At 38.3% G+C, this 21,542-nt stretch overlaps 1 protein-coding gene across 2 annotated transcripts in view; it reads left to right on the forward strand.

Moving 5' to 3' along the window:
* WDR70 (WD repeat domain 70) overlaps positions 1–21,542 on the forward strand; it is a 290,519-nt gene that overhangs the window by 21,033 nt on the left and 247,944 nt on the right. For both annotated transcript variants that reach the window (XM_021076961.2, XM_021076962.2), the window contains exon 5: positions 2,535–2,730. In XM_021076961.2, the coding sequence (XP_020932620.2) occupies positions 2,535–2,730 (196 nt within the window). The remainder of the gene's footprint in view (positions 1–2,534; positions 2,731–21,542) is intronic.

Raw genomic sequence — 21,542 nt, forward strand, 5'->3', positions numbered from 1 at the left:
AATGAACCTATACTGACACATCTTCATCACTCAGAATTCAGAGTTTACGTGAGGGCTGTCTTCTTGATATACATTCTGTGGTTCTGGACAAATTTATAACAACATGTATCTACCATTCTGGTATCCATCAGAGTCATTTCACTGCCTTTGACATCCTGTGCTCTGCCGCTTCAACCCTCTCTCGCCACAAACTACTAGAAACTACTGATCTTTTAAAAATTTTCAAAGTAGCATATATGTATTAGTGTCAAGCATTGTAAAGTCTCGTTTCTGCCTGTTTCGTGATTCTTACTTCCCAGAAAAAAACGGTAACTTTTTAAAAACTTTTTCTTCTCTGTTTACCTCCATATTTCTAAATCATATTCTTTTACTATGGTGCCATGATATTTTTAATTGTGGCAAAGTTTTTTAACATAAGACTTGCCCTTTTGAACATTTTAAAGTATACAGTTTAGCGGCATTAATAGTGTTTTTAATGCTTTACAGCCACTGTCACTATTTCCAAAAATGTTACCACTCCAAACAGAAACTTTATCCATCAAGCAATAACTCTCCACTCTCCTCTCCTCTTAGCCGGTGATAACCTCTAACCTAATTTCTATTTCCATGAATTTGCCTGTAAGTGGAGTCATACAATATTTGTTCTTTTGAGTCTGGCTTCTTTCACTTTATATAGTATTTTCAAGGTTCATATTGTAGCAGAACCTTATTTCTTTGAATTGCTGAATAGTGTTGCATTGTATGTATCTACTACAATGTGTTTATCCATTCATTTGTTTGTTTGTTTGTTTTTTGTCTTTTTGCCTTTTCTGGGGCTGCTCCTGCGGCGTATGGAGGTTCCCAGGCTAGGGGTCGAATCGGAGCTGTAGCCACTGGCCTACTCCAGAGCCACAGCAACATGGGATCTGAGCCGAGTCTGCGACCTACACCACAGCTCACAGCAATGCCAGATTCTTAACCCACTGAGCAAGGCCAGGGATCGAACACGCAACCTCATGGTTCCTAGTCGGATTCGTTAACCACTGAGCCATGATGGGAACTCCTAGCCATCTGTTTGTTGATGAACATTTGGGTTACCACCTTTTGAGAGTGTGAATAATACAAATTGAATTCAGTTATTCAGGTATTCATTGAATTCTGCTGTGGGTTAGGAACTGCTTTAGAAACTAACAAGAGAGCAATTAGCAAGTTAGGTGAGATCTCTGAGCTCATATTGTTGTAGGGGTATTTAAGGGGGTGGATAACAGATTGCAAACAACTAAATGATCAAATAATATAACAGCGATGTGCATAATAAAGATCATCAGAGTAAGGTAAAGTAAAGTAAAGTAACAGTGACTGATGGGGTTCTGCTTACAAGTTTCCAGTGGGTGTCTAAAGGCCTCTTTGAGGAGGTGGCATTTGAAGAGACCTGAATGATGATGAGAAAGAGGTCTTGAGACACCCTGTTTCAGCAGAGGGAACTGCAAGTGCAAAGACCCTCATGCTGAACCAAGCTTCATTCAGTTATGAAGACGGCCTTTGGAGCTGGAGCACATTGAACTAAACTGCTGCAAAGACAAAACAAAACAGAGAACTTCCTATGAAGGTTTGCTAGCTCCTTCTTTTGTATAAGGATAACATGTATGTGAACATGTATTCCTTTTAATATTGAACCTAGTTGAAAATAAAAAGAAAAATGCCATATTTTTCTTCCATAGATAGTGAATGCCTGTTATATGTCAGGCAATACTTGGGTGTAAAGCCACGGCAATGAGCACAAGAGAAAAATCTCTGCTTTCATTAGAAGGCAGTGATACCTTGAATACTATAAAATATTTGGTAAATTAATTGATACAATTAGGAATGCAATTCTCAACCTTTTGAGATGGGGTAGAAGGTAAAGGGATGTTGGATGGTGGTGGCTTTTGGAATGTATAGAGGTGTTTGAGAAAGATTTTTAGTGAGGGTGTATAATAGTCCTCAGATGTGTTGGGTAGAAAAACAGCTGATAATTGATAATGATATTCCCTGGAGTAAGTTATCTTTTACAACCCAGGAAGCCTACATTTAACATTTTAATAACTCAGCAAACTTGGATTAGCACTGAGAAATTGTATTTCAGACAATATGTTGCAATATTTGGGGAGTAATATTAACTTTCTTCCTTGACTGTCTTTATTTGCTCCTGCAGCAAGTAGTGATTGTGTTCAGAGGCATTGGTTCCCTCAGCAGTTTTCTTTCTTATAGTGTGGTATCCTGTAGTTTCCCCCACATTCCAGTTGTTTTGTTGGTTCTTTATGAATGTGGATTATCTTACTGGGCCTCTGACATGTAATTGTTCTGAGCTTTTGTCTCTGGCTTTATTCTATATTTAGGTAAGGTAAATAAATAAGTGAGTATTTAAGTTAAGATTAAATATTTGAGTCAACATTTCATGTTTGAATTACAAATTTAAAAACATTTAAAAAAACTCAGTTCAGTGAAAAATCAATACTGTAGAGTATGTTCTTTGCTGCAGCAAAGGCAGTGAGTTTCTGTTTCTGTATTTGCAGAGGTACAAGCAGCAGTGAAAGTGAAGAGAGTTCTGATTCTTCTGACGATGAGTTAATTGGCCCCCCTTTACCACTTAAAATGGTGGAAGAGCCAGTTAATCATTTGGAGGAAGATATCCTCGGTCCTTTGCCTGCTCCTCTGGGTGAAGAAGCAGAAGATGATGATGATGATGATGGTGACTCAGAAGAAGAGGAAGTAAGTATTTCAATGGTGATTTAAGAATTCAGTGGAGTAGTGTCTTTTAGGGTAGGGTAGTGATCAATTCCTTGCTAGGCAGTTATTCATGAATGAGAACAAATTAAAAAAAAAAAGATTGGAGTTTATTACTGACTGTGCTTGTTGAAAAAACTCTAGAGGATATACTTTAAGAATAAGGCACTAGGCACCAACATCAAATGCTTTCGCTGACATGTGGAATCTGAAGAAAGGACAGACTGAACTTCTTTGCAGAACAAGAAGTGAAAAACTTATGGTCTCCGGAGGAGACTGTTTGGGGGGTGGGGGGATGTGCTTGGGTTATGGGATAGAAATCCTGTGAAATTGGATTGTTATGATCATTATATAACTACAGATGTAATAAATTCATCTGAGTAATAAAAAAAACCATTAAAAAAAAGAATAAGGCACTAGGACTCAAAAATAATAAATGGGCAGCAGGAAACCAGGTATTAAAAAGTTAATAAACATTTTGTTAAGCCTGTGTAGCATTGAGTGTCAGTAACGATGATGAATACATTTGGGGGAATTTAAAAACAAAGTAAATCAGAATTAGTGTGAGCAATAATGTAGATGATGGAAGAGTAGAATGAGTTCACTCATTTTGAAGTCATGTTTAGGAGGAGGCTATTAACTTTAGATTAGTTTAAGTCTGCTTTCAAGTTATAATTTTAAGAGTAAGTGCCCAAAGAAGAGATGTAAGTTTTGTGACCTCTAAAATATTAAAAGGAAAAAATATTGGTGTTCCCGTTCTGGCTCAGTGGGTTAAGAACCCGAAATGGTGTCTGTGAGCATGCAACCTTGATCCCTGGCCTTGCTCAGTGGGTTAAGGATCTGGCATTGCCACAAGCTGCAGCATAGGTTGCAGATGTGGCCTGGATCTGGCTTGGCTATGGCTATAGCTGTGGCATAGGCCAGCAGCTGCTGCTCCGATTCAGCCCCTAGCCTGGGAATTTCCACATGCCACAGGTGTGGCCCTAAAAAGAAAAAAAAAAAAAAAAAAGGAAAAAATTTAAAATAAAACTTTTGTAGTACTTTTATTTTTGAATTTTTTTTTTTTTTTTTTTTTTTTTTTTTTTTTTTGTCTTTTGTCTTTTTGTCTTTTGTTGTTGTTGCTATTTCTTGGGCCGCTCCCGCGGCATATGGAGGTTCCCAGGCTAGGGGTTGAATTGGAGCTGTAGCCACCAGCCTATGCCAGAGTCACAGCAACGCAGGATCCGAGCCGCGTCTGCAACCTACACCACAGCTAACGGCAATGCCGGATCATTAACCCACTGAGCAAGGGCAGGGACCGAACCCGCAATCTCATGGTTCCTAGTCGGATTCGTTAACCACTGCGCCACGACGGGAACTCCCTATTTTTGAATTTTTAAAATGATTTTCATTTTTTCCATTATTGTTGCTTTGCAGTGTTCTGTCAATTTTCTACTCTACGGCAAGGTGACCCAGTCACACAAACACATATACGTTTCTTTTCTCACATTATCATGCTCCATCATAAGTGACTAGATATAGTTCCCAGTGCTATACAGCAGGATCTCATTGCTTATCCATTCCTAAGGCAATAGTTTGCATCTATTAACACCAAATTCCCAGTCCATCCTTCTTTGTATTTTTGATACCTGGAGTGGGTCTTTTTTTTTTTTTTTAAATGTCATGGCCATGCCCACAGCATATGAAGGTTCTCAGGCTAAGGGTCGAATCAGAGCTGCAGCTGCGACCTGATGCCACAGCCACAGCCATGCCAGATCTGATCTACATCTGCAACCTATGCTTGTGGCAACTCTGGATTCTTAACCCACTGAGCAAGGCCAGGGATCAAACCCACATCCTCATGGACACTATGTCAGGTTCTTAACCCAATGAGCCATATGGGAATTCCTAGAACATTTTTGATGAAAACAATTTAGGTGTTCAAACATTGCTCTTTAAATTTTTAAAAATAATTTTTAATTTCTTTATTGACTCACCCACGGCATATGGAATTTCCTGGACCAGGGATTGAATCTGAGCCGTAGCTGCAGATCCTTTAATTCACTGCTCTGGGCTGAGGATCAAATGAGGACCTTAAACCTTGGATTCTTTTTTTTTTTTTTTTTTTTTTTTTTTTGCTTTTCAGGGCTGCACCTGTGGCATATGGAGGTTCCCAGGCTAGGGGTCTAATCAGAGCTATGGCTGCCAGCCTACACCACAGCCACAGCAAGGTGGGATCTGAGCCATGCCTGCGACCTACACCACAGCTCATGGCAATGGCGGATCCTTAACCCACCGAGCAAGGCCAGGGATCGAACCCACAACCTCACGGTTCTGAGTTGGGTTCATTTCCGATGTGCCACGATGGAAACTCCCTGCAGTTGGATTCTTAACCCACTGTGCCACAGTGGGAACTCCTAAACATTGTGCTTTTTAATTCTTCTGCCAACTCTTGTCTACTATTTTTTGTTTTTTGTTTTTTCTCCTGGCATTGATAGAATAACAGAATGGAAGATACTCATTTTTTTCCTTTGGCTTTATAATCATTGTTTATTTTGAATGTGCTGTTTGAATGCAAGAACACGTAGTACAATGGGATTGGAGATTTGAAATGACCCTTGAAGTAAGCGTTAATGATTCTGAACCATTAAAAAATATTATGTAAAAATGTGTGTAGCTGAGTATATGTATGCATGGATGTGGTGTAGACAGTATAATGGGGAGTTCATCAAGCTAACATCATGTAGAATGCAGTGTTTAGTAACAGATAAGTAGTAGAAATATGCAACTTTGATGTTTACATATCAAAACTCAGCACTTTTCATAGCAAAACCCCAAAAAACTCCCAATTTCTAAACTAATATTTTTAGAATTGCCAGCACATGATGATAATAAAAAGTAGTTTCATCTTAGTTGTTTTTATTATTGTTTTTAAATTCTCTACAGAAAATGTACCTCTTTATTGTCTATACCACTTATACCAAAATGCTCTTGATACACTATTGAAGAAAGTTCAGTCATTCCAAACCATGGGGAAAAAGAAGTAGAGGAAAATCTTGGTGAACTGAGATCACAAAATAAGATGATAGGCATGAATATGAATATAGTGGACCCTTGAACAACCCAGGAATTAGGGGCACCAACTCTCTGAGCAGTCAAAAATCTGAGTATAATTTACACTCAGTCTTCCATTTACATGGTTCCTCCAATATCCAAGGCTCTACATTCTCAGATTCAGCTGGCTGTGAATGGTGTAGTACTATAGTATTTACTATTTAAAAAAAATCATCTGCTTACCAGTAGACCTGTGTAGTTCAAACCCATGTTGTTGAAAGGTCAGCTGTGTATCAGTGTTCACAATAGATGTAAATGGGGAGTTCCCATTGTGGCTCAGCATGTTACTAACTCGACTAGTATCCATGAAGATGTGGGTTGGAGCTGTGGTGTAGGTCAAAGATGTGGCTTGGATCTGGTTTGCTGTGGCTGTGGCATAGGCTGGCAGCTGGAGCTCTGGTTCAGCCCTGAGGCTGGGAGCATCCATATGCTGCAGGTGTGGCCCTAAGAAAGCAAAAAACAAACAAAAAACCCAACACAACAAAAAGCAATAGATGTAAATGGACTAAACTTGCTACCTAAAAGACACAAATTCTTGGAGTTCACTGGTGGCCTACTGGGTTAAGGATCTGGCATTGTCACTGCTGGGACCTGGGAACTTCTGCATGCTGTGGGGACAGCCAAATTAAAAAAAAATTCTCACATTGGATTTAAAAATTTATGATTGGGAGTTCCCGTCATGGTTCAGTGATTAACAAATCCGACTAAGAACCATGAGGTTTCGGGTTTGATCCCTGGCCTTGCTCAGTGGGTTAAGGATCCAGCGTTGCCGTGAGCTGTGGTGTAGGTTGCAGACGTGGCTCGGATCCTGCATTGCTGTGGCTCTGGAGTAGGCTGGTGGCTACAGCTCCAATTTGACCCCTAGCCTGGGAACCTCCATATGCCACGGAAGTGGCCCAAGAAATAGCAAAAAGACAAAAAAAAAAAAAGTTATGAATGATACATCTAAAATATGATGGCATAGAAAGATTGAAAGAAAAGGGAATAGAGGAGAATATAGCAGGAAAGTACAAATCAAAATATAACTAGTTAGTATTATAAATTAATACAAAGACAAAATAATCTTATAATTCTACTTAGGAAAATGAGTATCATTAGTTAATGGTAAATTATTCTCCAGGGAAGTTTGATAGTCCTTAACCTGTGTGTATTTTAATGCAATATAATCAAAGCAGCAGTTGACAGAAATATAAGGAGAAATGGACAAGTCTACAGTCGTAGTAGAAAATTGTTCAGAAATAATTCAGAAGTTGTTATGAAACAATAAGAGTATAGATTTTAGCAATAAAAAGGTACAAATTTTATCTATTGAACTTACATAGAACCCCCATTCAACATTTTCAAGCACACATGGATAATCAGAAACAGGAACAACACCCACGATGTGTTATGGACATGAAAAAGACGTGTTTAATTATTTTGGGTAGTTCATAGAGTAGGTAATATTTAGGTTGAACTATGATATGTGATGGTGAGTTTTGTTATATTTGTTTGTTATGAATGCTTATGTGCCCCCCAAATTAATATGCTGAAGGCCTAACTTTCAGTGTGACTTTGTTTGGAGATGAGCCTCTTTGGAAATAATTAAGGTTAAGTTAGGTCGTGTGAGTGGGCCCTGATCCAAAGAGGGTTAGTTAGCATCCTTATAAAAAGAGAGACACACCAGAGAGCTAGGTCTGAGAATATGGCAGGAAGGTGGCTGTTTATAAGCCAGGAACAAAGTTCAACAGAAACCAGATTTGCTAGCACATTATCATGGATTTCTACCCTCCAGAACTGTGAAAAAATAAATTTCTGATCTTTTAGTCACCCAGCCTATAGTATCTTGTTTCGCAGCCTGAGCTGGCCAAGACAGCTTTTCAAGGCTGACAGTGCACTAGGGAAGAGAGAATGGAAGTAAGAAGGAGTAAACAATTTGCTGTTGCTGTTGTGAGAACTCAGATGTGTGCAAGTATCTGATGTTGTGGTAAAGTGTCTTGTGATTAGTGTATGGCTGTTTTCTTCCTAAAGGGAAATGGAAGGATGAGGCTGATGAGATCAAATAGACCAGTTATAACAACGGACTATAATAAAAGTTACTGGCATCCCCTTAGAGATATTGTGGGCTGGGTTCAGACCACCGCAATGAAGCACATATTGAAATAAAGCAAGTCCTGTGAATTTTTTTTCCTTTTTCGGCCACACCCATGGCATATGGAAGTTCCTGAGCCAGGGATCAAATCCAAGCCAGAGCTGCATCCTGTGCCACAGCTGTAGCAGCGCCAGATCCTTAACCCACTGGCTGGGCTGAGGAGGAACTCCACAGAGATGAGCTGGATCATTAACCCATTGTACCACAGGGGGAACTCTAAGTCACATGAATTTTTTGGCTTCCTAGTGCATATAAAATTTATGTTTGAGGCATGACAGCAAAACTAGCTGTTTCGATAGTAGGTGGGTGGCAACCTCAGTCTGTTTTTTAAGTTCTGAGTGAGAACAAATTTTTCTACTTTGTTGCATTTGGTAAATGGGACATTGGCAGCCTTCTAGATCAGGCAATGATAGAATTAGGGATCATAGGCAAAGAAAATCTGCTGATAACTGTTTTGAACAAGAATGTTATTGTGGAATCTAGACAGACAAATTAGGGTGGTTTATTTTAGATAATTTGCTTTGCAGTGTTTCAACATTGAGTTCAAATGTTTCTGGCCTTTGGAAGTATATTGTTTTTGTAGTTGGTTGGAGTTCAAGCCTAGTAATTCTTTGCTTGTTGACTCAAAAACTGAATTTAGTTCCTTCAGGAGATCAGTTTGAGGAATGCTAACAAAATTATAAGATTGGTTTATATATCAGAATGCTAGTTATATTTTTATGATTTGGGATATATCAGAATTGTCCTGTCTACTTATTAAGACTTAACCTTTCTGTAGGTACCCTTGCTTTCCTGTCCTTTTTTCTTTCAGACTTGGATTCATCATCATCAGCATTTTACATCTTTTGTTTCCTTTTGTTTTAACCTTTTTCTTTCTACTTGCTCTTGGCCTAAGCTTGCAAACTACTGAAATCTTCCCTTCACTCAGTTTTCCCTCCAACCTACCATCCAGTTTCTTCTTTGTCTTTATCAGCACATTACATGCAGAATTATATTTGCCACCTCTCCTTTGTCACCACATGGTTTCTCCTTAAATCCTTATTGTGTTTCTGCTTTTTACCATTTTTACTAAAACAGTTCTCAAACAGAGATCCCCAGCAATGAAACCCAAACAACTAAATCCAAAGGCCCTTTCTCACTTCTCATTCTGTACCTCTGTATGATTGGACAATAGTGATGTCTCCTTCCTCGAAACTCATCTTTTGCTGTTTCTCTAGACCGTTGGTTTGCTGCCTGTCTCTTTGACTGTTTTTTTCAACAAATAGTTTTTTTTTTTTTTTTTGGTTTTTAGGGTTGCATCTGCGGCACATGGAGGTTCCCAGGCTAGGGATCTAATCGGAGCTGTAGCTGCCAGCCTACACCACAGCCACAGCAACCCAGGATCCGAGCCGCACTCAGCTCAGGGCAATGCCGGCACCACAGCTCGCGGCAACGCCGGATCCTTAACCCACTGTGTGAGGCCAGGGATCGAACCCGCAACCTCATGGTTCCTAGTGGGATTCGTTAACTACTGAGCCATGATGGGAACTCCGGAAGCACATTCATTTCTAAATTCCAACAATGTTCTAAATTCGATGTTTAAGATCAAACTCAGGCTTTTGTTTTCTCCTACTTAAATTTTTGCTGTAGTTACTTAGCTTGACTCTTTGTCTCTAAGATCTTCAGTCCCTTTTCCTCACTGCTGTAAGATTAAACTCTTTGTAATACAAGTCATATTGCAAATAATAGTACTCATTCCCTAGATGAGGGAAAATAAACCACCCCAGCAGGCGGGTGTGACTCCTGGGGATTCTGGAATACAATTTGATTTTTTTTTTTTTTTGTTGCTCAGAAACTTGCGAAACACTGTGGCTTTTTAGAGAGACATTCTACTTAGTAGGAGGGCAGCCAAGTTTACATACTTGAGTGGCTAAATATTCCAGCAAGTATTATTAAAATTAATGGAAAAATATTAAATTTTTTCATCCAGTGATTCTTAATCTGAATATAAGAGTCATTGTTAATGTAATGAAAAATGTGGAGTTCCCTTGTGGCACAGTGGGTTAAGGATCTGGCATTGACCCTGTTACGGTTCGGGTCACTGCTGTGATTCAAGTTTGGTCCCTGGCCTGGGAACTTCTATATTGCTGTGGGTGTGGCCAAGAAAAAAATATAATTGTAGGTTTTGTAATCAGAGATCAATTTAGTGGCACTAGGTTGAACTTGCCTCAAGTCTTGCAATCTGTATTGTCACAAAAGGCTTCATAGGTTATTCTGATGCACCTCTTCTCAAACCACTTGTGACTACTTAGACACAATTGAGGTTATAGCTTCATTAAGTTAGGGTCCTTTCCTAGGGTATGTATCATGCCTCACGGATACTTAAGAACATTGGATATTGCTTACAAAATAGTATTTCCTAAAAAGAAGGGCATGGAGTTGCTCCCCTATGCCAATGAAGCTTTCTCTGTGCTAATGAAGCCACTTTAAAGTTTTCATGAAACTTTTGTGAGAATATTCTTTCTTCCAATAGCTTAGAAGTAATACATATTTTTGGTTTCTATTTTGTGAAAAATATTTCTTTCATGATATGTGATGGTCTGTGTTTCTAAAAGTATTGGTATTTAATTGCTTCTGAAGTTTGACATGGGGCAGATGATAAGTTCCTTTTGAATCTCTTATTTTTATGTCTTTTTATGCCTATCTTGAATTATACCTATTAAATCATAACTGTCATATTTTGTGAAGAGCCATGAACGTGTACATATTCTAGAAATGGAAGCAGGAGCTCTGACAGTATTGTTTTTGCTATTGAAGCTATAATATCAGGAGCCTTGAAAATGTTCATTTCCTTTAAACTTAGCAGTCTCACTTCTTCTGGGATTCTCTCCTAAGGAAATTACGGAAAAAGCTTTATGTACAAAGATGTTTATCACAGTACTGCATATAATGGTGGTTTGCAGAATGTGTTCTGTGTAACACTGTTTTGGGGGTGGTTGTGGCAGGATTGGGTCCCTCACCTATATTCAGCGAAGTCTGCTCTATTTTATGTTGGGCTTGCTCAGAGCTTTCTCTTGACAGAAAGTTTCCATGTCTAAAAAAGTTTGAAAATAACTGACATTTACAAAATATTAGAATACTTAGACATAATGCCAGTAAATATCTAGTAATGGGGGAAGTGTTGGTAAATTGATGTATAGTCACATAAAAATATTATGTAGTCATTACACATGTTTAATAAGTTTTCAGTAGCAATAGGAAAGGACATAAAACTGTATAGGAAGTATGATTTCAAAAATTTTAATAATATATATGCCTGGAAAAAAGCCCTCCTATTGCTTACTTCTGTATCGTGGGAATGAGGATAATGTTTATTTCTGCTATATACTTTTCTGTTCTCATCCATTTTCCACGTTGATCGTAAAGGGTGCCTGTCACTTGAAACAGTGTGATGACAAATAGCAGTCCTTTATTATAAGGCAATTATGATCTTAATTAAAAATCTAGACCAGATATTGGAGAAACCCAAACAGAACAATATTGAACATAAAATGTCTTAAGTACTTGTGAAAAAACTTATTTTTGTGTGTGTTTTACCTTGTTCCAAAAAGGATTTAATGAGGTGGAATGCTGTAAGACAGCATAAGTTAGGAAGAATGAATGAAAAAAAGAAAAACCAGGGTACTTAAATGAAGTTAATATAAAACATAGGGAACAGAGTTCTAAATATTTGCCATGGTTGGGCCACAAAACCTAGTCACTATTATTGATTCCTTTCTTTCCATCTTACCCTATATCGAGTTCCTTAACACGTCTCGTTAGCCCTGTCTTCACAGTCTACCAGATCTCTCCGTTTCTGTGGCCATTACTACCAGCTGATAGCACATCAACAGCCACCTAAGTCATCTCCCAGCTTCCAGTGTTGACTATCATGACTGTAATCCAGGCAATCGAAAGATACAAAATCCTGATATAAGCAGGCAGTATAGAGTAGTGATTAAGGAAAGGCACTTTGAAGCCAAATGGAACTCTTTCACTTTTAAGCTGTGTGACTTTGGGCATTACTTAATCTTATTGTGTCTTTCTTTCCTCCTCTCTAAAATAGGGCTAATACAACACTCTGCTTGAGTTGTGTGAATGAGCGAATCAGTGAACAAATGTATATATATAAAACCTTTAGAATGGTATCTGGTATTTATTATTACAATCATCTGTTTTGATATAGAGCAAAAAGGAAATTAAGCTTTTTTTTTTTTGTCTTTTTTAGGGCCGCACCCACTGCATATGGAGATTCCCAAGCTAGGGGTCTAATCAGAGCTATAGCTGCCAGCCTACGCCATAGCCACAGCAACGTCAGATCCAAGTCATGTCTGCAACCTACACCACAGCTCTCACGGCAACGCCAGATCCTTAACCCACTGAGCAAGGCCAGGGATCGAACCTGAAACTTCATGGTTCCTAGTCAGATTTGTTTCCACTGTGCCACGACGGGAACTCCCAGAAATTAAGCATTTTTAACATGAGTCCTAATAAAGTCATTTAAAAATGAAACTAAGGAATTTCCTGGTGGCCTAGTGAGTGGTTAAGGATCTGGCATTGTCACTGCTGTGGTTTGGGGAACTGCTGTGGCAAAGGTTTGATCCCTGGCCAGAGAACTTCCATATGCTGTAGGCATGGGCAAAAAAAAAAAAAAAAAAGAGAAGAAACTTTAATACTGAATAATTCATCCATGTCTCATACTACTAGTCAGTGTTATACATAATTAAGGAGCACTATTGGTGTTCTCATTAAAACCAGGAATAAAAGGTGGTAACTATACATTGTTGTTATTCTAGATATTTTTGCTAATTAAACAAACTAAAATAGTCAAGACTAAATATTAGAAGTGAGAATATTATTGATATGATTCTACCTAAAACAGAGACTAGTTGAAACAGATTAGTAGTGTCCAGTTTAAAGGGTTAAAAATGGAAAAAGAGATACTTGTTTAACAACAGGAAAAACAACAAAAAATTAGGACTAAATTTAGTAAGAAATGCATCTGACTATAAATAACGTTATAAAGCTTTTCAGTACAAAAAAGAAGTTGAATTATGAACCATTAAATAACCAGTAAATATTTTTCAATTTTTTTTTTGCCCACAGAGGTTAAATCATTTGCCCAGTTTGTTTATTTGCTCACTGTCTCACTATTCGGTGGTGGGGTTGCTATTCATACCTGGGCTGTCTGTGCTTTTGGCATTACGATGCTACCTCCCATACTTGGAAGCCAGTGACATTGAGCTTTGAGCCTGTTTTGAGTGGTGAACCTGTGTATCAGTTAGTACTGGTTTGGCTGCTGGTGATGGAAAAATGGAAAATAACAATGCCTTAAACAAGATAGAAATCTTTTTTTCTTCTTACATAAAATTAAATCGAGAGTTCAGTGGATTAGAGCTAGTTTGCAGGTTTAGGCTGCTTCTGCCTTTTTTGTTCTGCCATCATCCATGCGTGAGCTTCAACACGGATGCTCTAGCTGTAGCCATTATTTTGCAGTTTTGTTTTTAAGGCACAAGGGATAAAGGAGGCTACTTGTTTTGAACTTCCTGTCTTTCTGTCACACAAGAAATATATTTACCTTCAAGAATCCAGGGTTCTAGCTAAAATTCAATGCTTCCATTACAAAGGGTGGATAATGAGGGGAGCCAACTAAGAACTGTGTAGTGAGCATGAATTTATACTTGGTAGTTGGTACTTTAACTTATAGTCATGGCAAATTATTTACTTTTAAAATCTTCTCTGGCATTGTGAATAGTCCTTTAATATTGTATGACATACATGTATATACTCTTTTTGATTTCATTTTGTATATTGTGAACATATTAGCTGCCTTTCTCTAACATAGCAAAAGACATAAAGTTTATGGATACCAATGCAATCTTGAAACTCTTAGGATTTGGTTACTGTATTAGCATGTGTGAATTTCATTTCAATTCCTGTCTGTTTCATCTTGCCTTTAATTATTCTCCTGTTATTATTTCTTCAAAAATGAGGTGCAGTCTTTACGGTTCATTTTGTTAAAGAAAGATTGGAATTGAATGTACTTGGCATTTACTTTTATTTTTTGGAATTGTTTGTGGTTTTAGGTTAATATTTATACTTTCTACAATAATACGTATTACCTTAAAAAAAAGGAGAATCAGGGAGTTCCCATTGGAACTAGCCGTGGAAAGGGATCCTACTAGTATCCATGAGGATGCGGGTTTGATCCCTGGCCTTGTTCATTGGGTTAAGGATCTGGTGTTGTCATGAGCTGTGGTGTTGGTTGCAGACGTGGCTCAGACTTGGCATTGCTGTGGCTGTAGCGTGGTCTGACAGATGTAGCTCTGATTCAGCCCCTAGCCTGGGAACTTCAAAATGCTGTGGGTATGGCCCTAAAAAACAAAACAAAACAAAACAAAAAAACAATAAAAAAATGGACAGAGCCATTGTGAATCAATTATATCTTACTAAAAATTAAAAAAATATATATGTGGATTATTTTGCCACAGAAGACTGTCCATATCCAATGTAAACATTCTGTTGAGCCTTAATGGAGGCAATCTTATAATTTTTTTTATTAAAGTGAGTGGAGTTCCCGTCGTGGCTCAGTGGTTAACAAATCCGACAAGGAACCATGAGGTTGCGGGTTCCATCCCTGGCCTTGCTCAGTAGGTTAAGGATCCGGCGTTGCCGTGAGCTGTGGTGTAGGTCGCAGACGCGGCTCAGATTCCATGTTGCTGTGGCTCTGGCGTAGGCTGGCGGCTACCGCCCTGATTAGACCCCTAGCCTGGGAACCTCCATATGCCGTAGAAGCAGCCCAAGAAATGGCAAAAAGACCCAAAAAAAAAAAAAAGTGATTAAAGTGATTTACAATGTTGTATTTGGTTTTTATAATTGAAAACTTCATTTTATGGCATTGGGAGTGTTTTCTATTTTTGACATATCAGTCTGTTTTTACATGGAAGTAGAGATAGAGGACTGAACAGAAGAAATGTGAGCATCAAGATGCAAATAGATGAAAATAGACACCTGCTGTCCTTTTTTTTTTTTTTTTTTTTGGCTGTGCTTGTGGCATGTGGAAGTTCTTGCGCCAGGGACTGAACTTGTGCCACAGTAGTGACAATGCCGGATCCTTAACCCTTAGGCCACCAGGGAACTCACTAGACCCCTGTTTTTGTAAGAGCCATTATATATACCTTGTCCTAAGTTTAAAATTTAGTTTCATAATAGTTTAATAATTGTAAGAGCAGGCCCCACAGTTGAATGAGATTAATTAGTTACTTTATATAGACTAGCATTGCTTGTGAACCTATCTGTTAAATGAGACAGAAAAAAGTTGTAGTTTTCTCTTAAAACAGTCCCACAAAACTTAAAATGTTATTGTTCTGATTGAGGTGTAATTATATCTAATAATGTGTACAGATCTTAAGTTTTTAGTCTGAGCAGTTTTGACAATTCTATATGCACTGTGTGTAGCCACCATCCCAAATAAGAAGTAGGAGCTTCCATCACCCCGTTAGTTCTTTGTGCCTCTTCTAGTCATGAACTTTAAAAAAAAATGAGTTCTTGGAGTTCCCTGGTTGCATGTTGGGTTAACCATCTGTTGTCACTATTCGTGACTTGGGTTTCTGCTGTGGCATTGGTTTGATCCCTGGCCCCCAGGGCTTCCACGTGCTGTGGATGTAGCCAAAAAGGAATGAGTTCTCGATAGCACCAGAATTGAAAGGAAAATTACCAGAGAACATATTGATAGTTTTACATTAAGAACTATACTGCCTGATTGTGATTATTTTTTTTAATACGCATTTCACTTCAGTTGCAGGTTAGTAGTTGATTTAGTGTTACTGCTGAAGTCACTGGATTGGCAATGTTAATGTATATTATAATTTCTTTTTCTTTTTTTTTTGTCTTTTTGTCTTTTGTTGTTGTTGTTGTTGTTGCTATTTCTTGGGCCGCTCCCGCGGCATATGGAGGTTCCCAGGCTAGGGGTTGAATCGGAGCTGTAGCCACCGACCTAAGCCAGAGCCACAGCAACGTGGGATCCGAGCCGCGTCTGCAACCTACACCACAGCTCACGGCAACGCCGGATCCTTAACCCACTGAGCAAGGCCAGGGACCGAACCCGCAACCTCATGGTTCCTAGTCGGATTCATTAACCACTGCGCCACGACGGGAACTCCTATAATTTCTTTTGATAACAAACTTACTTTTCACTTTCCCTTCGTTTGATCTTATCTGCAATGGTAATAAAATTGTTCCTTCAAATAGAATGCAAATGAAAGTGGTATGCAAACCATGACTGAACTTTGTCAAACTACACCAACTGTTAAATAATTAGGAGTATTTAGTGAGTTTTTGGAGGTATATTATTATTTTGCTTTGAACTGAGTAAGTGAACAAAAATTCAAGGGGGTAGAGTCAGGAAAGAGGTGAAAGTGATTTTTAAACTGTATTTATTACATGTGTGTAATTCTGATTTTTTTTAAAGGTAAAGAAGGTTGTAACATAATCAAATGGAAACTGGGATTATTGAGGATTTTCATTATCCTTGCTATCCAGTTTCCCATTACTACAGAAAATTGAAAGTTGCGTTTTTATGACTGTAACTAAAGGCTAGATGTAACAGTGACTTTTTAGCTGTGAGCACCTGTTTTCCATGAACTTTCTTTGACTCCCTGGTTGGCACGCTCCGTGGTGGAGAGTCCAAGTTTGGGCCACCACTGTGCTTCCCTGACTTCTGGTCTGAGGCTTCTCATCTCTTTGGCCTTGGTCATTGCCAACCACCTGTATCAGTCAGTCTTTTTCTCTCATGCATTAGGGAAAGTTTGAAGTGTTAAAAATGGAAAAAAAAAAACCCTCTCTTTTAGTTCTCAGGAGTTGATTGATATAGAATGAGGTAATTTATGTAAACACTTAACATCGGGATTGACACATACTAAATACTCAGATTGCTGGATTTTCTTACTGTTTTCATCATCATTACCAATATTTGATTAATGACCAATTTTAATTTAAGTGCAGCTGGCTGGAAAGAAAAGTTTTTTAAAAACATTGTGAGGAAACTTAATGATTCTAATTTCAGAGGAAAATTAATGTTCTTTAAAACAAGACAGTTTAATTACACCTGCAAGGTTCTGTCAGCAGAGGTTGCTAGAAGCTCTATTCCAAAATCCAGTGAATGTGTCATTACTATTTCCAAACTAATGTGGGAAAGTCTTCATTCTTTAAGATGAGCACTAGGGGGCAGTAGAAGCATTTTGGTTTTTGGCACAAATCCATTTTTTTTTTTCAACTGTCTTGTCTACAAGTGGAAGAAAAAAAGAATTTTATAAACAATGTCTTCCAGAAATTGGAACAGGTGAGGTTTAGTTTGAGATTAATGCTGGAATAGTTACTTTATATTGAAGCATAATATAGAAAATTCTTTATTTTTTTGTGATTTGAGAATATTATGACAGTTATATTTAAAGTTTGTTTTTTATCTTTAAGTTTTTAAAATCAGTAACATTCCTATATAGAATAAGTCTTAGTGGCAGGAATTTTCAGGATAGTTTCTTTATAACTTATAAGTCTCTTGGCAAATAAGAAGGTTTATTTCTCTGATCCCCAGGGTAACCCAAACTTTAAAAAACACGTATAATAGCTTGTCACTTCCCTGCTTTCTTTCCTGTCAGTAAACTCTCCAGTTTCTTCCTATCCTATCACATTGTTAAGAAATCCTAGTTCCTTGCCTTGACCTCCTAAGACCCTGCATGACTTGGCTTCTGCAAGTCTCTCTGACTTGATCTCCTTCCACTCCTCTCTTGCTCACTCTTCTCTACCCACGTTGACTTTTCTGCTTTTCTTTGAACAGCCGTCCTTTTTTCCTCACAGAACCTTTCAATTTTGTTTTTCCTCTATGTGCAATAACAGAGCTTCATGACCCCCTAATTTTTTTTTCCTAGCTTCCCCCCCCCTTTTTTTTGGCTTTTTAGAGCCTCACCCATGGCACAGGGGTCAAATCAGAGCTACAGCTTCCTTCCTGCCTCACAGCAACACGGGATCCGAGCTGCATCTGTGACCTACACCACAGCTCATGGCAATGCTAGACCTCAACCCACTGAGCGAGGCCAGGGATCAAACCTGTGTCCTCATGGACGCTAGTCAGATTCGTTTCCACTGAACCACAGTGGGAATGCCCACGACTCCCTGGTTTTATTTGGATTTTTGTTCATGTGTTACTTCTCTGACTACTTTATATAAGTACTCCACCTTCATTCCACTGCTTTATGGTGCTCCATTATCTGACATTTTGTTTATTAGTTTTCTTGTCTTTCTCCTCACAGTAATTTGTTTCATGAGGGCTGTAACATTGTCTCTTTTACGATTGTATCCCCAGTGGCTTGACCTGTGCGGGGCACACATACTCACTCAATGGCCATCATCTTTGGCTTTGGTGATAGTAGTTACTCTCTTTCTCGCAAACATTTCGTGGAATTAAAGCTAGCTTCTGATCTAGTCATAGTTCACCTTTAGAAACTCAGGAGCAATGCTATACTCACATTTCCAGGCTATTTCTACCGCAGCTCCCTTCTCAAAAGGCTGCAGCAGTTTAATCTCCCATTGCTGGGTGGGCTTTTGTATCCTCTCAGGTGACTGCCAGGAATGGTCCCTGGTATGGGTCCTTTCTGTCTCTAATCAGGGGTTTTTATTTTCCCACTGCTAGTATGGACCATTTTCTTTCTTTTTAGTAATTAGTGTAGAGTGGGGAAGATGGAGGCAATTTAGCAGACAGTGCAAAGCATAATAAAGTGCAATGAAGAAGGCAGGAGGGTACTTTTTATCTGACTGATTGTAATCTCCTCAGTTATAAGTTTTTTTTTTAACATATAAGTATTCAGCATTAAATTCAGGTAAATGTCTGTCAATATAATGGATATATAATGAATATATGGTGAATCCTTAACCCACTGAGTGAAATCTTGCAGATTAAAATGAAAGTTTATGGCAGTGATGTTAAAGACGTCCTTCACTTCCCCCAAAGCCATCATCAAAAGATCTAGCTAGGTCAGGCCGGTTCTTAATTGAAAAAGGGAAAATGGATAAGAGTGGTAAACAATTTGAATATCACTGGATTGAGAACTGTGGAGAAAATTCATGAAGGTTTTGAATATTTGTTTGTAAAACTAGCCCTCTTATTAGTCCTGCCAAAGTTGATCCATTATAGTCTGATGCCATTTTATACTGTCTAAATTTTAGTTGGAAAAATGACTTTCTACTTCTCATAAAGTAATACCTAATTAATTCTTGTTGATTCTAGGATTTAGTGTATTCTGAGAGTTGATGTATTAAATTTTGTTAAAGGGTAAATAAACTATCTAAAAACTTAAATTTCATTTTAAGATGTTTTATTCAAACCTATTTAAGCCCCTTTTCTGTGAAAATTGAGGTCTCCTTTTTTTTTTTCATTTTTATTTTTTTAGGGCTGCACCAGTGGCATATGGAGGTTCCCAGCTAGGGCTCTAATTGGAACTACAGCTGCTGGCCTATGTGCCACAGTCACAGCAACGCCAGATCTGAGCCGTATCTCCAAGCTGTATCTCCGCCTACACCACAACTCACGGCAACGTCGGATCCTTAACCCAATGAGTGAGACCAAGGATCAAACCTACAACGTCATGGTTCCTAGTCAGATTCGTTTCCACTGTGCCACGACGGGAACTCTGTATTTTTGGTCTCAAATTCAGATGGTTAAATTATTTACTTTTCATAGCTCTGTTAATACTATTATAATTGGCCCTTCCAGAGTCCTTCTCATGAAATCCTTTTTTTTTTTTTTTTTTTTTTGTCTTTTGCTTTCATTTCTCTCTTTTTTTTTCTCCAGTTCCTTATGTCTTCCTACAAATGCCTCACTTTTTGGCTCTGTTTCACTTATGTTTCATTTTACCTAATTTTTTTTTTAAAACCTGAATTTAATGTTAATTTTCCCATTTTTTACTCTCAGTTTATTACTTTAAAGTTTTACTTTGAGTTACTTTTTTGATCTCATTTTCTTTTCTTTTGTCTTTCCAACTAATAAGTATTCTTAAGAACATAGGTCATGTAGGAGTTCCCGACGAGGCTCAGTGGTTAACAAATCTGACTAGGAAGGTGAGGTTGTGGGTTCGATCCCTGGCCTTGCTCAGTGGGTTAGGGATCCGGCGTTGCTGTGAGCAGTGGTGAGGTCTTAGACGAGGCTTGGATCTGGCGTTGCTGTGGATCTGGTGTAGGTTGGCGGCTACAGCTCCGATTAGACCCCTAGCTTGGGAACCTCCATATGCTGCAGGAGTGGCCTGAGAAAAGGCAAAAAGAGAAAAAAAAAAAAAAAAAAAAAAAAAAGGACATATGTCATGTGGAGTTCCCATCATGGCTTAGCAGTTAACAAAACCCACTAATATCCATGAGGTTGTGGGTTCGATCCCTGGCCTTGCTCAGTGGGTTAAGGATGCGGTGTTGCTGTGAGCTGTGGTGTAGGTCGCAGATGCAGCTCAGATCCTCGTGTCTGTGTCTGTGATGTAGGCTGGCAGCTATAGCTCCAATTCAACCCCTAGCCTGGGAACGTCCATATGCTGTGGATGCAGCCCTAGAACAACAACAACAACAAACACATAGATCATGTAATTAATTTTTGCATTCCTCTAAATGTTAAAGACATCAGTTTTTCAGTTTAGAAGGTATAAACACAATGTTTGAAAGGTCCATCAATCTTTCACCCCTTCTGTTTACATGGGTAAAAGTGGAATATTTGCATATGTCAGTTTTGAAAAAGATTTCTTAGTGCTTTAATCTTATTCAAAAAAGTGCTTTTAAAGAACTTTTACAAAATCATGAATATATACCAACATTGATATAATTTGTCTTTTAGTGGAATTAGGTACTTTCCTTTTGCCAAGATTATAAAGTTTGCACTTGAATATATTTTGTATTTTAAGTGCCAGATTGAGAGAATAGCATATAAATACATGTTAAAGCAGCACCAGCAGAACTTAAAAAAGTTCTTCTATAGACCTTGATCCTTATTTGGAGGAACATTTTGTTCATACTGTTGTGCTGAGTGCTGGAAGTGCAGCTAATTGTGAATTTGAAATAAGACCAAGACCACCAAGTTGATTCACATAGCCTACCAGGCAGCTGTTGGATGGTAATTTTGCCATTTCACTACTGATCTGGATTGAAAGCATGGAATCTTTATTCACATCTGCATCCCACAGAGCCTTGAACACTATAAATGGGGTTTAATTTTGTTTTTTATTAAATGAAGGAGTTAATGGCATAGTTTTGATTTTTACTCTCGTAAAAAGTGATGCTATGACAAACCAGGAATTCACTGTTAGGCCACAGTTCAGTATGTGCTGTTTGATTTGTGATAAAGAAATAAGAATATGCTCAAATCTAGGACCAAACAATAATACAGTAAGTGGCTACTTCCTTTGGGGAGCTAAGTTCTAAGCAGTTAAGGTGAAAGAACTTATTTAATCCTCCTACTTCTGTTATCCTCTTTGACAGATAAGGAATCTAGTAATCAGAGGTACTAACTTCCCTACAGCCACCAAAT

Source organism: Sus scrofa, chromosome 16 (genome assembly GCF_054392235.1).
Source record: "Sus scrofa isolate SSC_HxYL_T2T_F1_AM1 chromosome 16, Sscrofa_HxYL_maternal_Yorkshire_Landrace_v2.0, whole genome shotgun sequence".
NCBI lineage: Eukaryota > Metazoa > Chordata > Mammalia > Artiodactyla > Suidae > Sus > Sus scrofa.